The sequence below is a fragment of the Cupressus sempervirens genome, chromosome 7 (genome assembly GCF_028749045.1).
Source record: "Cupressus sempervirens isolate cs-2001-9-10 chromosome 7, ASM2874904v1, whole genome shotgun sequence".
In the NCBI taxonomy this organism is placed as follows: domain Eukaryota; kingdom Viridiplantae; phylum Streptophyta; class Pinopsida; order Cupressales; family Cupressaceae; genus Cupressus; species Cupressus sempervirens.
In genome coordinates, this window is record NC_143124.1 from 775,291,982 (window position 1) to 775,310,223 (window position 18,242).

The following is an 18,242-nucleotide window of genomic DNA, read 5'->3' on the forward strand; positions in this document are numbered from 1 at the left end:
ACCTCAATCAGAAATTATTTTGTAAAAAGGCATTTTAATTGATAAAATTATATCTCTAGCCATCTTACAACTCCTATTTTAATGATTTTTTTGTGAAACTAGGGCAAAACCTAAGGGAATCCCAAAAAAGGGCATTGCAGGTAGTGTCTCAATAAGGCTCGATATTTATATCATCATTTTAATCAAATTTACTTTTTGGCCTTAATTTTCATGAAAGCAATTTACTAGCAAACAAAGGGCTGAATTTTCTTATTGTCCAACATCATCTCAAGTGACAATGCAATGGATATCATGGAGATTATTTGTTAATAATCCATGTGACTTAGGGATGTCATACACTAGGCTTTTCTCCCAATCATTCATTACTTCCTTATCTTGTCCTATTATAGCCACCGTCTGTATATACTGATTTGTCTTGGGTGCACACATTTGGGATACCCCCTCCAATCAGGTTATCTTGCATCTTAGTTCTGTATAGATATTAGTTTTTGATCTGTTTTTGGTTCTTTGAATCATTTTAGAGCTATTGATTTGTTATTGTGACTTGCAGTATTTTGTGGTCCCTTATGTCATTCACAGGCTTTCTTTTCATTTACTCATGTAATGAAGGAAATTGTTCTTTAACTTTTATGATGCCACGAATTACTTACACCTGTTTCCATAAATCAATATTAGACATTCTTCTGAATGTATAATGTCTAAGGCAATTTGTTATCTCCTTGCATGAGTTCTTATTGTCAATCTTTTGTTTCCAATTTTATCATTTTCTATTCATGTATTTTCTCATGCTGATAACAGTCTTAAAAATGTGGGTCACTTGTTATTAAATTATTTTATAATGCCATAACTGTATTTGTAATCGCAACACTTTACACTGCCATTTCCTTTGGTTTTCAAACTTCATAAATACTACTACATTTTTGATGATTTGTGGAAGAAATCGATGCATCAACGTCATAGACCTTGCAACAGAGAAGTGGGAGCTGATACGATTCTTGCTCAATCTTGAAGGGCCATTTGAAGTTTCTCTGGGTAGGAAAATTGTCTAACAATGATCATTGCTCCCTCATCTTGTCCAGATATATCAATATTTCTGCAAATTGCATCTAGGCCCTGATTATGCTTTTCGGATGCAAGATACTTTCACCAGCTTAAGTGTTCTGCATGGAAGATAGACATAATTAGATATTTTACATGGTTAAAGTACACTATATGGATCAATAACACAATCATATTCAAATTTTCAGAAAGAAGTTAGCAGAATATTATAGGCATTGGTAAGGACTATTATAAGCCACAGTTGAGATGTAGGCCTTGTATCATCAATAATATCTGCTCATAGTCATATAAATTTGTATACAAGCAGCCTACATGGCAGTTATAAACTATTCATGCTGAATATAATTAAAAAACCATGTCATCTGATTAGGTATTTTCATCAGTACATATAACATGATAAAATCATGATAATCTAGTTAGTGGCTAGGAGTGTATCTTCATTCAATGTAACGGGAAAATAACTCATATATCTACAAATGGCAATAGTACTATGGTACTAAACTCAAGGTGCACTGAGAATGGTGCTCTTAGGTTTTTTCTCACGTCAGATGTTATCAGTATTCACTTAACCATTTGGAAGATATTACATAGCAATAATGGTGACATTTTCCTTGTATGCATCTTTTCCTCCACCAAACTCTAGAAATTAAATTCTCATCTTTTGTTGTTACAAGTTTTAATATCCATTTTAATTTTTCTTTCCATTGTGATATGTATTTTTTTACCTACAGTATTTTAGTGTGATATATATTATGAATGTGCATATGAGTAGGATGACTGTATAGAAAGATTGAGGTGAGATCGTAGCAGGTCCTGATAATTTTGGTTGATTTAAGTCAGCATAATGTGTACTATGTATTTGATGTAGCACCTTCAAATTTCTGCCGCATTGTTAATCTTGTCTTCCTGAATATTAACCTGAGGAATTTTAGCCGTCATTGGATGCTTGGAATTTCTTATTGCTTAGGAGTTCTTCATACATCACTGTTGGCTTTGACTCCAGGTAGGAAAGGTGTTAAAGGAGCACAGCCAGGTCCAGTACTCACTTGGATGCAAAGGGTAAAAATTGCTGTTGAAGCTGCTAGAGGGCTTGAATACCTCCATGAGAAGGCTCAACCATCCATTATTCATCGTGACATTAAGTCAAGCAACATTTTACTTTTTGATGATTGCACAGCTAAGATTGCTGATTTTGATTTATCAAACCAAGCACCTGACATGGCTGCAAGACTCCATTCCACCCGTGTGCTTGGAACATTTGGCTATCATGCTCCAGAGTAAGTTCTCAAACCAACTTCTTTTAAGTTTTTAGTCCTAAAAATTTCTTGAGTCTCCAAAAGAACAGCCTTGAGACAAGGAAAAGGATTAAATAGCTCTTAAATAGACAGCATTTGATATTGCAAATAATCTCAAGGATTAGGAAACTCTTTCTTTGGAAATCTTTTTAAAACAAACTTGCTTCTGATTTATTGCTTTGCTGTTCTTATGGGTATGAATGTATTTTCATATAGACAAGAATTTATGAATGCATTGGAAACGCTTTGATGCAGAAGCACCCCAAAAAGTGTGTATTCAAAGTTGGATATCACACTTACCCTCTTCCCCATACTATTTTATGTTTTGTTTGTTTCAATTGAAAAAAGACTCTAAAATGTCCTTCCACACAAAAATATACTGATAGTGTGGAAGCGAAGTTGGCATTTCCTTAGCTGAACTATTTCTGTACTTAACTTGCAATTCAGCACACTTTCGCATTCAACCTTGTTGCCCCACTTTTCACCCTATATCCATTTTGCAAAAGTGGAGATTTTTGTGTCTTAGTTTGGTCTAGGAATGTTTGGGTCTAATTTTTCCCCTTAGGTGAAAAGAGTCTCCATCGGATTTTTCATCTTTTCCTTCTCCCACATTTTATGGTCAGGTGGGTTTTCCTTGATGTTGTGAGTCTATGGGTAGCTTAGTACCTAATTCGATAGAGATTCTTGCAATTCGCAAAGTTATTCACAAAGCTGAACTTGTTCGTGGCTTATCATGTTTTTCCTGTGAAAGAATGAAGTTTGTGGAAAATTGAGCATCGCCTTCTCCTCGGCGGGTTTCCAACCCATGAAGGTGATTTCCCACGAAGTTTAACAAATGAGACTTACGCATTGAGTTAAGAAGATAATGAGTTGCTTTATGGAAAATTCACATTTTCATTACAATTTTCTGCCTTGGGAAACATTTGGGATTCATCATGATGCTCAAAATCATCCTTAGCGGAAAACCCAAAAATGACTTCTCCTCGACGGGCTTTCAACCCATGAGGTTTGTTTTCTGCCAAAGATAATTTTGAAGGAAAGAGACAAGGAAGTGGGTGGGCCCCCTCCTTCGACTTTCGTAGTCCTTTCAAGATTTTCTGAACCCAGAGGAAATGTTAACTCAAAAGATAAGGTGTAAATAAAGCCTGGGCAAAAAAATGGAAATCGCCTTCTCCTCGGTGGGTTTTCAACCCATGAGGACGATTTTCCGCATTCATAAAGAAATCAACATTATAAGTAGATTGGGCTCATGAATTACACACAAGGCATCTTAAGATATTAATGGAAACAATCTAACCACTGTTGGAAAGGTATACTGAGCAGAATCCGACTAGGCGGATATTTTCTATCGGAGTACTTTGTTCTTAATTCTCCGAAACTGGATGGAAAACGGAAAGGTAAGTATGAAAGAAAGGAAAGTTACCATTGGGCCAATGGAAACAGTGAAAAGACACCGAAATGTCCGTTAGAAGCTCTTGCATTTACTGATTCAACGAATTTATTTTTTAATTCGTTTGTGTGGCGTGGATCTTGAAAATTAACGGATGAATTGGGATTTCTATATAGAGGGAAACATAATAGTTTTTCAAACTACCACTTGTTCTTGAACTGTTATGTTGTTAAATTACACAACGCTTTCAAATTTTCTGTGCTTGCTAATTCAATTCTTTGTGCCTCATCTAAATTCAAAGTTTCAATTTACTTCATTCTCAAATAGAATGGCAACCAGATTTGTGGGGTTTGATGGGCAAAATGGGATTAAGTCCACATTGCAGAACTTCATAGATACTTCACTCCGCTTTTATGATATGCAAGATTTCCAAAGGAGGCTGAGGTCGGAGCCAATTCATCCTATAATTGAGAAACTCCGAGGAAGTGGACTAGTGGAGGCAACTAGTTTCCTGGTGGTAGTCCAAGCTCCAGAATTGATTTATGAATGCATAAATCATTACAATCCGGATACCAGACAAATTCTGCTACCTGATCATACAATACTAATCTCCATTGATAGGCAAATTGTGGTGAATTGCCTCCGAGTCCCAGAACGAGAGGAGTTTTTGGAATTGATAGTAGGAGGAGCAGTCTCTGAGTTCTCCTTGAAGAAGATGGTGTGAAGGAAAGAAATCATGCGATCCTGGTTTCAAAAGCCGCAGGGTGCCAAGAGTAATGTCCCCAAAACTCTATTTGGTACTGATCTCAAGCCTGAGATTGTAGACATTCTAGTTCTCTTGCATAGATTGAAAGGTGAGGGAGAGGCTCTAAATTTTGTTGAACAAAATTTCTTTCTGGTACAAATTATTTGTTCAGATACACAGTATATTGATTAGGCCCATGAGGTAAGTGAGAATCTATCCAGAGCTCTCAGCGCAACAAAGTTTTACAACACCTTTTATATGTCTTCCTTTTTGATTTATATGCTAGCATCTCTACAATTTTGGCCGGGACTTCCAAGAATAGAAAATTTTCCCGATGATGTGGAATGTTATGAGTTCTATCCAGGTTTGCAATTGCAAAATAGTTATGCGAAATATGTCAAAGTTAATGATGCGTTTACAATGAAAATTTGTAGGAAACTCCAGGGATGCCTAAAGAGGAGATTCAGCCCAGAGGTAATGGCGGCTATTAGTCAATTCGGGAACTATTTTATCCAGTTCTCATCTTTCTCATATTTGCATCTTGCAGCTTTCGATGATTCCCCTTGAAGCTGCCCAGGTACCTGAATGACATGATCGTGTTGATAGAGATTGTGAGGCAGGTAGTGCAGCTGAATGCGCTAAGCGGAAGCTTGAAGAAGAAAGGGTATGAATTCCCTATCAAAGTTGGAGCTTACAGTTGTGAGTCCTGCTTGATGCAAAGAATATGCTCAAAGTGTTTGAGATGAAATATAAATTGGAGGCGTATGAGGTCGTGAGACATATGTTTGATCCGAATGGAGATGCGAGGGATGTATTGCAGATTGGAAGTGTGATCAAACACATTACCACTATTGAAGATTATTGGGCGGATTGTAAAGATGAACTTGAAAGCCGAGATCGTGCTTTCGCCAGGCTCACAGTGGAGCAAATTAAAACATATGGTATCAATTTCAAAGTTAAAGGATTGGAGGATGATGGACAAAATATGTATAGCAATACATATTTAACTAAGATAAGGAGTATTCCTATCAGTTCAGAGCCTTATGAGGATGTTGAGGAGGATTTAGATGTTATGATGGCCAGAATCATCAAGAGAACTAGGAAGTGAGTTGAATGGACGACCAAGAGGAGCCAGAGTAAAGGTATAACCACTCAAGCCTCTCTAGTAGCTGTAACGCCTTCTTCCTCCCAAAGTGCTACACCAGGTGTAACAATAACTAACACTCAAGGACTAGCTCAACCTTCGGGAGGAGGTGATCAACCTCTAGACAAAAGCATTCCCATAGCTAAGACTTGTCATGGTGGCTCCCTCCTAGTCATCGGAACCCAAACTGGTGCTAAAGAGAAGAATACTGAGGAGCCAAAGGATAGTGCTACCACTCTAGTTCCATTCCCCCATGTCACACCAGTTCCATCTCGTCATGTTTCTCCGGTTCCTTCTCCCCATGTTACTCCAATTCCCTCTCCTCATCATAGCCTTGTTTTGCCAGTAAGTGCTACACTTCTGCAACCAAGTGGCTCCCCAATATAGATGGTAGATTTGAGAGATGGAAAGAACAGTAGTAGTGAGTCTACTGAGTCTGATGAGGCAACGAAGAAAACTCCAGAGGTAGATAAAGGCCAAAGCTCTTCAAAGCTCATTTCTCAAGATCCGAAGAATCCCTTCTCTTCAACTGCGGTGACAATCACTCCAGCTAAGAAGATGTTTAGTATAGAATCACTTGGGACGGCCTCCAAAGTGATAGGCATTGATTCCTAGTTGGGGGATACTCTAGAAAGAAAGAGGAAAAGGAAAGATGAAAGCGTTCCCGCCAAAGACATTGTATCCCTTGTAGTTCGTTCTGGATCTGCATTAACCGAGGTAAAGAAGCAGAAAACTTTGTCTATACTTGAGCAAGATCCAAAAATAGGGCACCTGACAATGAAGATAGCCAAGCCCAACAAAGGAGGAAGGATTGAAGATATGACTGTTGATGATGTTAATCTACACTTGGTGGACCTTGGAGAGGCTAGGCATGACACCAAAGTTGGCTTGTGGAAGTCAACTAATAAGGTGATTGAGGGACAATTAGAAGGTCTTAAGTTGTCAAAGACTAGAATGAAGGTTGAGATAGAAGAATTGAACAGGTTCATCAGGCAGTTGGTTACTCTATTGGCAGCTATCTTTGGAGTATCAGTAACCAAAAATCCTATTGTTGTTGAGGTTCAAGCCCTCATCTCTCAACTTTAGGAAGATAGGCACTTTGGCCAAATTGGTAAGGAATGGATTGAGAAGCTCAAATTAGGAGCAGCTATTATAGAGCAAATTGGTAATGTTATCCTAAGATTGGAAATGGAGAAGGATAACATCTTATCAAATAGCAATACTTTGGCCGGAGAATGGACGAAGTGCGATGATTGTGTCTCCCTTCTGAAGATGATCATCCAGATGAAGGCAAAAGAAGATGTTGAAGCAAAAATCTAGCCAAAGGGAGACGAACCTTTGTTCGAGTGGCTTCAGAGCATGCAGTTCAAGACAAAAATGATCTTGTCAACAGAAAAGGGACTTAAAGAAACAGAGGATGAAGTGAAGAAAACCCAAGATAGAGGATTCAAACTCATGAAGGGGCTACATACAGATTCACAGACTAGTGGCCAAGGAAAGGCACTCATCGGGATAAATGTTATGAAGGAGAACTTCTCCAAATTCTTGGATAGTCTGTCTAGTGTGTCCTCCAATAGTCAAAACAGAGTTGCAGAACTCCAGACACTCAGCGGATGCATACACGTGGCCACGACGGAGCTATCAAATCAATTGAATGCTATGAAGGAGTTGGCCAGAGAACATTCCAAATGGCTCTTGAGATGCACCAACATACACATGCCTAAGCATGAAGAACTCATCCCAATCATAGTTGCCGCTAAGGCTTGGCCTATAGAGCGAAAGCAGAAAAAGGGAAGAAGTCAAAGTGATTCACATTTTGCCCCCTCATTTTTTTGCTTTCTTATGTAATTATTGCAATACGACAAACTGGTGTCTTGCCATTTGTCATTTTTGAGAAGATGAACTGATTGAACTTCTATTGTAAGAGCCATCTCAAAATCATATATGTATGAAATTGAAAGATTAATAAAAGGTCGGCAAATTTTTGGTGTGAAATACTTGATGTCGCAAAGACAATTGAATGGTATTTTGATATCAATTATTTTCTGTTCCATTTCTATTAGTTATAGTTTTATGCTTTCTCTTTTGTCTGGATTGAAGCAAAGGAAGAACAGAGTTTCGCTCCTTTGTTTCAAAGTAGTGAACGGATGTGATAAGTAATGTCACTGCATGTTCAAAGAGAGATCTTTAAAGCGTTTTTCCTATTTAAGCTAACTATAGTTCAGATTAAAATTAACTAAGTTCAATACTATTAATCATACTATTAAGCTTTATGAGTTCATAAGATGTGTGGGTTCATAAACTTAATCAATTCTTCAGAAATCCTTTTTGCCTGAGTTAGATTCTGTTTAGGTCTGGCTTGGTTTACCTCTTCTGTTCTCAGGTCAATAACATACCCCCCTTTTAGTTTTAGAAACAAAACATAATTCGTTGCAAATCTACCATAGGGAGCTGTACCTATCAATTCAGAGAAAAGCTAGTTTACTCATAAGTGCCTTTTCAGCTGTTTGTAATCAGATATTGTTCCTAATTTGGGCATTCAAGAGTCATAATCAAAGAAGAACAAATCTGTTTACCAACAAACCTCATGTAGATAAAAAGGGAAATTTATGGTATATAGTCTGTTAACTTGGGAATTCACTTTTACTAGTGTAGTGCACTCTAAGGAAATGTCTCTTAGTGAAGACCCAAATATATTAAATACCAAACATGGAACATGATTTCAGTTCTTGTGTACAATATATGCATCATTGCATCCGAGTTCTCATTGGAACCACCCGTCTTTAACAAAAAAGGCAATACTGACTATTTATAGGTCATGTAGGTCCTATATGTAGTACGCATGCAAAGTTCAGAACACCAAAGTATTATGAAGTGAAGATAAAAGTTAAAATTATCAACTGGTTGAAATGAGGTTTGGTTCATGTATATGATTTTTAAGAGGAAAGATTGTTGAAAATCCCAAGAGGTATAGAACTGCAGAGTTTTGAGGATTGCAAGAGTGAACACTCATTTCATTTCTGCTTTAATTAGGCACCAGACTATTTATTTTTGTTCTCCAAAAACCATCTGTCATTATCTCTGATGGAGATTGAAAGAGTGCATACTCATTTTATGCTAGCTCACTTCAACATCAAACTATTTATTTCTGGGCTTTTATCATACCAAAGTTGTGATTTCTACTTTATATTTTCCTTTTTGTTTGTTTTCCCTACCCTTGTGGTTTGGGCAATATTTCATCCCTGTGATTCCCTTTTTGTTCTACTCTTCCTCTTGGTTGTTTGAGATGCATTCAGTAGGGAGGTGATTGCTAGAAACTGTTTGTAGAAAGGCACATAAGATGAGTGTTAGGACAGTGATGATTATTTTAACATGAAAAATGAGGTTTCAGGGCTCCTTTGATAATGATACTTTTTACATTTTTCATGGGATTGTATATGGCATATAGCCTGCCTAATGAACAAGAAATGAACATGTGAATATAATATTTATTAATCTGTTTCAGCTTTCCACAGATTTTCATTTTGATATATTTCAACCTATATGCTGTTTTACAGATATGCTATGACAGGACAGCTAAGCCAAAAGAGTGATGTTTATAGCTTTGGAGTTGTTCTACTGGAGTTGTTAACTGGCAGAAAGCCAGTTGACCATACAATGCCTCGTGGTCAACAAAGCCTTGTGACATGGGTAAAATGCATAAACCTTTACAAAATATTCAGCGCTAAACAACAAAACACTGCATTGCAACTATAAAACTTCTATTCTTTGAATTTGGAATATTGTTGCCCAAGTTAAAGAAGAAACTATTAGCAGGTGGCTTGGATAAATCCCTTTTAATAATTGGCCCGTTGAACTAAGCACGATCTTATGCAAATACATTTAATTGTTTGAACATCTCAACTAAAAACAAAAATCTATGCTAATGGGAAGATGGTTGTTATTTTACAGGCCACACCTAGACTTAGTGAAGACAAAGTTAAGCAATGTATTGATTCCAAATTAAAATCTGATTATCCAGCTAAAGCAGTGGCCAAGGTGAGCCTTCCAATGTGTTTTCCTTTTACTTATATGTAATTGCACTTTGGTTTCCTGACCTCCCATCTACATGATTTTCAGGTCCTTAAGTTTCTTTACCATGCAAATTATTTTCTTAATATTTAATAAGATGTATATCACAGTTTATCTTTGCAATCATTTCCGTCATTTGAAGCCCACTGATGTTCTAGGCTTTCATTTGCTAGTTGCATATAGCTAATCCACTAGAAAACCAAGAAACAGTGCTTAGAGACTTAAAAGTCTTTCTGTTGGAACACAAAAAGCTTTAGAGAAGGCCTAGAGGAAAGACATTATAGCTAAAAATCAGCTTGGTCTTCTGTGTATTGGAGATGGCCCTCCGGCTGATGATTTTTTTTCAGTATCCAGGATGTTTTTTTGTCTTTCAGACGATTTTCCAACCATTAGAAGAAAAGGCTACAATGCTGATCACACAGCTTCAGTCTTTATTCTATTTAGAGCCTCCAAAAATTATCAGACTGAATCGGACTTCCTTTCTTTAAGGGCACAGTTTGTGCTATAATTTATTTGATGTGATTCTTTTTGATCTTGTGTCTTAAATAAACAGATCAATATCATCAATTGTGTGTGTGTGTGTATATATATATTCATATTTTACGTATAGGTTGATGAGGTTGGAATTTGTAAACATCACTTACAATTTTGCTTCTGCTCCCCACGCAGCAGTGACTTTATAGACATCTGGGATTTATACAATAAAACAAACATTGAATTTCAGTAGTTAGTAATATGATGTTTAATTGAGTCATTTCTGTATGCAATCTATTTTTGAATGGACACATTGTACTTATTTTTATATAATAATAAAACTGATTAGGTACTAATTGTTATCAGAGTTTACCAGATAAAGATGGTATGATCAATCTATTTACGTCCATTCTTTTATTTGCATTGAGCAGATGGCTGCAGTTGCTGCCTTATGTGTGCAATATGAAGCTGATTTCCGTCCCAACATGAGCATCGTTGTGAAAGCTCTTCAACCTCTCTTGAATGTTAAATCAGTTCCCAACAGCGGAAGTCCAGCATTGTAACCTCTGTCTAGTAAAATTTGTATTATTCTTTCCCGCATCTACTATGCATATGCTGCAAACATTTTGGTCATGTTTTGAGAGAAGATATATTCAAAGTCAATATATTATAAATGGCTTTCTGGAGTTCATTATGTAGTAACACAAACCATGCCTCGTATGATACAGGAGGCATAATTTTTTTAAAATTTATATACAAATATTCCCATTTATTCATTAGAATTGGGAAACCCTTGCTTATATTTTAGCTCTCTGAAAATTTACTAATAAATGTGCTTTTCATAAATCAACATGTACCGGATGACATAAACTTACATGTAGTGTGATTGCTCAACTTATAAACAAGACAGGTAGCAGATAAGACACATCGTCAAACCCTTATCAATGTAGCAATTATGATTGAATTATTTCAATTCCATTGATTGAGAGATTCTCGGAGGAAACATCGCATTTATCACATTAGATCTTTGTGAAATGAATGAGGATTAATTTTTTCATACAGTATGTACTTCAGGTTTCATATAGCATCTCAGGAAACTTGACAATCTTACAATGTCTACTAAATTAGTTGGTGATGGATGCAATGAATTCCATCATTACTCTTCTGTCATGTTAAACCAGTAGGTCAGGTTTTGATCAAGACTACTCACCCATGATGAATAATTTCATGTCCTGGGATTTTATTGATAGAAATTTTGTAGAAGACGGTTCTCACTTGATACTCGGAGATTTTTTTAATTAGAATTTCTAGTACAAGACACGCTCAGAACTTTATTAGTGCTAGAACTAACATTATAAGCTGCCTGGGGAAGCCAATAACAATAATTACGATCCGATTTATGCTATAGATTGTTGGCATTTAGAAACATCCATGCCCATAAGTCTCTTAGTATTTGTCATTTGAATATGTACTCTTGACGTATGATACAATATTCTTTACCATCAAATCAATCAACATTATGCCTTATGGAACCCTTAACTTGAATTTGTGCTCTATGCATAATTGTAAAGGAAAAGAAAGGTTTTTATTAGTGTCAACTAGATCACTTGAATAAATGTGCCGATTAAGAACAATTGTTCTTCAGATTAATCAAATATACTTGGGTATAAGAGTTTTGACAATTTGTAATAGTTGATTCAAAAATATGATTCAACAATAAATGAACTTAATTAATTGATCGAAGATTGAATGAATACCTTCAAGGAAGACGTGTACTCCGAGAAAATGATGCTCTCTGAATTGGTGCTATGTATTTGAAGGTTTATAATACTTCTTGCTTTGACAGAAGAGAAATCTACAAGTTTCGGACGGATATGTAGTTGTTGATTAGTCTTGCCAGTCTATATTCATCGTTGTGTGCAATGGAATTACGTATATTTTTGGTCACATAATGAATGTGTATGCTTGCCTGCCTTGAAGATCTAGGGATAGCTGTTATTTAAAAATATCTAAACCGTCATCATATAGCAAGATAACAAGTTCTCGATCAAAGACAATAGCCTAGTGCCCTCAAATGCAAAATTTTCCTCTTTTTCGTATACCAGATTAAAATTTGTTGCTATTAGTTGTTCCTGCAACGCTTTAAAATGAGTCAGGGTGCCCATTTTAGATTGGGAAAATGAAGGAGGCAGTTCGCCAAATTTGACTTTGTGCCTGTCTTTACGATTGGGCACTAGCTACCGGGCAATATATTTGCGGCACTGGCTATCGGGCAACATATTTGCACCCGGTCAAGCTGCCCAAACCGAACGCTATGTCGTATCGTACATGTGCAGTTTTCTACTGCATCGATAAAGGTCAGTACCGTCCTGACATTATTTTTAATAATAACTTAACAATCCGAATATATCTTCAAATAATATTTATATTAAGATGATAATCATAATATTTATATTAAGATGATAATCATATTGATATTTTTTAGACATTAGTAATATCATTTCGGTATTTTTAGTTCCTGCTGAGTTCAATTAAAAACTATTAAAAACTCTTGACTAACCAATGATATTAAAGAATTTTTTCAGCTTTAAACTTTTTCCTAATGTACTGATTTTAAATATATTTATTAAAATAAAAAAATACTATTTATCTATAACCTTATTGGTTCAACTAGAAAATAGCAAGGAGAAAAATGATTTTGTGAAACAAAAATTAAGGAAATTTAAAAGCAACATTAGAAACCCACCTTCGGTAGATCATGAGTTACATCCGATAATTCTTGAAAGTTCTGGGATCTTCTGAAACAATTTTCCTAGAGACATTATTAGGACATTTTCATCCGTTTTTACAAGCCTAAAAAGCTCTGAATTCTTCACCACATCTTTCTTTCATCTTTCTTTCAATCCTCTCGCAGAGGAAATCAAATTCTTTTGCTCAGATTTTCTATATTTCAACAGCCCGTCATGCCCCTACCATTCTATAGGCTCCCCCACGGCTCCCCTGCCGGGCCAGTGGCAGTGACTAGATGCTAGAACCCGGCACGGGACCTAGTAGTGACTAAATGCTTCATTGCGTGGATTGGCTTGGGTGCGGCATATTCATGGACTGGCGAAGCGAACTATCTATTCGATCAGGAGAGCTAGATATGGCAGCTTCTTGCAATGTCTTCTGTAAAAACGGTGTGTCAAGGGAATGAGATTATCTAGTTTTTCCAGCACGACATCCACAAAATCCTTTTCACTTGATGTGAAGATCACAATCTCATAGCCAAGACTCGGCAATTTACTCAAAAATTGCTCCAACCCAGGCCTCTTTAGCACATAACATGTATGTCTCCCTTCGAAGCCCTCTAATTCTACAGTAAAATCATATCTTGGAAGCTCTGATTTTACTATAATGGATAATTGTCCCTTCAAGATTTACAACTACAGTTTTCTTATACTTTGCCCCAATTGGGGGCAACCAGGGCAAATTCTCATCAATGCTCTGTTCTTTATCTTTATCCTTCTCAACTGCCAAACGAGTCCTCACATCTGAAGCCCTGGATCCTGCAACATAACTGCAGAAATCTATGAGGTGAAACAGAGCACTGTCCAATTCCATACATTGCATATCTCTGCTGAAAGAATCTACAGGGAGCAAATTCTGGCTATAACGATCCACAAGGCCAAACATCAACATAAATCACCTTCTCTAGATCTCTCGCAAGCTTTGAAAGATCTTTCACAAGTCCGCCATGGATTTCTATACATAAATTTTTGAACAGCCTATGTGTAAGAGGGATAATAATCTGTTCTAGATCAAGCTTATCTAAGAGAGCACTTGCATTAGGCCTCTCTAATTCAGTAAAAACCACAATTTCATAAAGCCCTTGCAATTCTTACAAGAATTTGTCCAATCCAAGCCTCTTGGATACAAAAGCAGTGTGCATCTCTCCCCCAAATCCATACTGAACCCTATATTCCCCCTTTTGAAAAAATGGATTTATATCGACCAGTACTCCCTTCAACTCCAATACCAATGTAAACTTGCTATGATCTACAAGAGGCAAAAGATAATTGTTATACAAAGACAAGGGATAAGAGGCAATATCTTCCCTTAGGTCTTAACTTTTATCTGCAACTCTCTTGCAGAAATCTATGATCTGGAAAAGCATTCTATCATTCTTAGCCCCATTAAGCACACTCATAGGAAATCCATTCTCACATTGGTAAGTATAATAAGGCTTGGCAGCCACCAATATGACCTTGCTCAAATCTCTATGAAGCAAATTAAGGTCTTTCATAAACACTGAATCAAGATGCTTCAGTACACAAGAATCTGCATAGAAGCGGTGGGTCATGGGAATTGCAGCTCCATTGGGGTCAAGCTCTTTCAGAACATCATCTGTGAAGTTCTCATTTTCAGTGAACATTATCATTTCATAAATGCCGATCAACAACAGATACCGGCATCAACTCAATCCCTTGATAATCAAAAGACAATTTCTAAATTAAATGTTGAAATGGTTGTTAAAGCAATCTACCCCTCCTCCTTATAAAGTCCTTTGGTTGACAGTTAGGAGTTTCCTTGCAGCAGGGCTGAAACACCCAGTTAATGAGCAGGGCAAAGAAGCCCTCGAATTCAGAGACATGCAACAGGAAGGTATGAAACCCACTCACTTTAGCTTCGTAAAGTACCTTAGGTGCATGTTGTTGCATAGGAGATCTGAAAGTGGGATGTGCCTTAATTAATATGTATGAAAACATGTGGTAGCTTGAAAGATGCAAAACAATTGTTTGACAGAGTGCATGAAGCTGGGAGATAGCTTCATGGTTACATTCTCAAAATTCACCATGGAGTTAGATATTACTTTCATGAATTTCGTATGCTAAATGTCGGAACATAGATGATCCAAAGATGACTTTTAAGAAAATGCCCAAACAAAATGTTTTCTCGTGGACCTCAATAACTATTGGAAATGCCCAACATGGCTACACTATGGCAACACAAGTGTGTTGCATGCAAACTACAAAAGCATGTAGCAAGCCGCATATACATCTTCAAATAACGAAATTTAATTCAAAATCTACCTTACAAATTGGATCAAAATTATTCTGAAATATAATCTTTACATGCAATAAAGTCACTGGAGCTGGAAGCTTCCAACTATCAGCATTGGACAATGATAACTACTTAGAATTAAAAAGAACTTCAAAAAATTGTAAACATTGCAAAAACAGAAAAATTGGTTTTAAAAAAACTAGGAACAGTGACAACAGAAAATGCTAATCTTTAAAAAGTTTCCAAAAACATCAATCTATTAATTTCACATACCCCAACTTCGGTAGGAACTATGACGCTTGCGTCTCTTGTCTCCTTTATGTTTCTCATTTCCTCTTAAGAATTTTTTGCCATTTTTAGTTTTATAATCTTTACCTTATACAAATTTGTATCTATAGGGGATATAGATTATCATTTGATTTAATTTTTATTATGAGATGTAAGAATTATTTAAATTTTCTAGCATAAACATGTTTTATAATGTCCCAAGTCTATATATCCAAGACTACCTAAATATGAGGCTCACAATTCCCTATTCATGTTGTGTTGTAGGCTCTTTGCCTATCATTTAATACTTATTAAAATAAATAAATAATAATAATTTTTTTTTTAAAAAATTAAAAAAATAGAAATGTAAGTTTGTTCTATATTAACATTGCATTTATAATTATATCAAAATATATTACCAAATTATCTTTATTATATTATTATAACATAGTCAAATCATCATATTTAATTATAGATTGTAAAAATAGATTTCTTTGATTGAAGATTTTAAATATCAATAAAAATTAATATTGTAACTAATATCATAATATAACATAATTTTAATCTTCAATATATATATATATATATATATATATATATATATATATATATATATATATATATGTATGTATGTATGTATGTATGTATGTATGTATGTATGTATGTATGTATGTATATGTATATATGTATATATATATATATATATGTATATATATATATATATATGTATATATATATATATGTATGTATATGTATATATATATATATATATATGTATGTATATGTATATATGTATGTATATGTATATATGTATGTATATGTATATATATATATATATATATATATACATATACATACATATATACATATACATACATATATACATATATATATATATATATATATATATATATATATATATATATATATATATGATAATTTAATAATCTTACCAATTTTAAAAGCATAAACATTATTTATCATTGTCTTTGTTATTAATTATTAATTACAATTATTATCTCAATTCACCAAACCATCAAAGTAAGTAATATTATTCTCATTGTTAGTTATAAGAAACATTCACTGATGCTGCAAAAGATTGCACAGGTACTATACAACATAACGTTTGGTTTGGGCAGCTCGACCGGGTGCAAATATGGGTACTAGCTATCGGGCAACATATTTGCACCTAGTTGAGCTGCCCAAACTAAACACTATGCTGTATAAACACCATTATGTATCTCATAGAAACCCAATTACGATAATCTGAACTTCATATTGAATTGCACATTTTGAAGATATTGCAAGAAAATTGGGAGAAAGCTATGTCTAAAATTTTGAAAGTGCATCATGATTTCCTCACTCATTTTGGTATACCTTGTAAAGATATATGTATGCCATTTGTAACAAAAACAAGGGGGAAAATATAATATGTAAACAAGGGAAAAATATATATAAAGGAAAATTGTATAGAGTAGAGGAAATGTATAAAGGCATATATACAAGGAAAATGTATATGAAGAAGACGATTAGATGTACAAATAAACAAAAACATTTTTGAAAGCCATAGAGTTTTCAGTTCAAGCTGAGTTGCAGATCCAAGCACATGGAAAGAGGGAGTTTGACAGAAACTTTTGATCAAGAGATTTTTGATTGATGATAGAACTACTCAAGATAAGTATTTTTGTCACTACTGCCAAAGGGGGGAGATTATTGACCTTAAGGCAAGATATATTGTCAATTAGTGACAAACCACTTAAGTTATCCATGAAGGTCTATTAATACTACAACTAATCTTTCCATCAGACAATAGATTCTAGTGTAGCTCGATCATTTCAAAGATATATTGTGTAAATTGAGCTCATAGTATAATATGCATAATTAGTGTTATCAGTGGAAACCAAGTTCCCAGTGTGAACTATGTTCATAGTTCTCACCAAGTTAATTGTATGAATCGAGCTATTAGGTTCAAGTCTGTATGCTCTAGTATCAACTGAGTGCTAAAGTGTTATTCGAGCATCTAGTGTTGCTCGAGTGCCATAGTGTCACTCGAGCTCAATGCATTGCCCAAGCACCAACGCAACACCAAAATATATAGTGAGACCCAAGCATTACTATTTGGCCAACTTAAAGGTATAATTTGGTTATTATGAAGATATTTCTTATGTGATCCGACTTGGTATGAAGTTATTGTTTGATGGATATATAAGGAAGGCAAATTAGTTTTTTCAAGTATGGAGTAAGCAAGTGATACACATGAACATGTGAAGACAATAAGAAAATATGGAGCAGATTGAGTAAGTAGGCTACAAAGAAGTATAAAGGGAAAATCAAAGATTTATCTATCATGGCCATGTGATCATATTATTCAAAGGATCTACATCAACAAACAGAGTTGCAGAGGAGAGATCAACACGTTGATTCATCCTAACAAGTGCATCAGTTAAATCCTCTAACAAGGTGGAGCTAACGGTCCTTTGTTGAGTCTCTTAACAGAGTACATACTTTATTGTTTTGTAAAATTCTTTCACAAGGTGGACCTAACAATCCTTCATACTCCTAATAGAGTAGATCACCAGAAGTGATCAATTGTAAGCTCTAATAGACCAACTTTATTACTGTCGTAGTGAAGCATTGTGGTGTCATCCCCACCTCAGTTTTATCTTCTCCTTGGACAGTTTCTGGGAAATATTGTGTCAAAGTGTTAATGGTGTTGTTTTTTTTTTTTTTTTTATAATGTTCATGCATGAAAAT

The 18,242-nt window shown here is 35.2% G+C and overlaps 1 protein-coding gene and 1 long non-coding RNA gene across 7 annotated transcripts in view; one reads left to right on the top strand and one right to left on the bottom strand.

Moving 5' to 3' along the window:
• Positions 1-10,978, top strand: part of LOC149549615 (pto-interacting protein 1-like) — a 99,622-nt gene extending 88,644 nt beyond the window's left edge. For all 6 annotated transcript variants that reach the window (XM_089792932.1, XM_089792931.1, XM_089792930.1 and 3 more), the window contains 4 exons: positions 2,063-2,336; positions 9,191-9,323; positions 9,585-9,671; positions 10,610-10,978. In XM_089792932.1, coding sequence (XP_089649058.1) covers positions 2,063-2,336; positions 9,191-9,323; positions 9,585-9,671; positions 10,610-10,741 — 626 coding nt within the window. In that variant the 3' untranslated portion in view covers positions 10,742-10,978. The remainder of the gene's footprint in view (positions 1-2,062; positions 2,337-9,190; positions 9,324-9,584; positions 9,672-10,609) is intronic.
• On the bottom strand, positions 801-12,530 carry LOC149549616 (uncharacterized). The gene is made up of 4 exons (XR_016354126.1): positions 11,936-12,530; positions 10,552-10,793; positions 10,349-10,391; positions 801-1,160 (listed from the first exon to the last, which is right to left on the bottom strand). It is a non-coding gene; the product is annotated as an uncharacterized LOC149549616 (long non-coding RNA).
• Between the last annotated feature and the right edge of the window lie 5,712 nt (positions 12,531-18,242).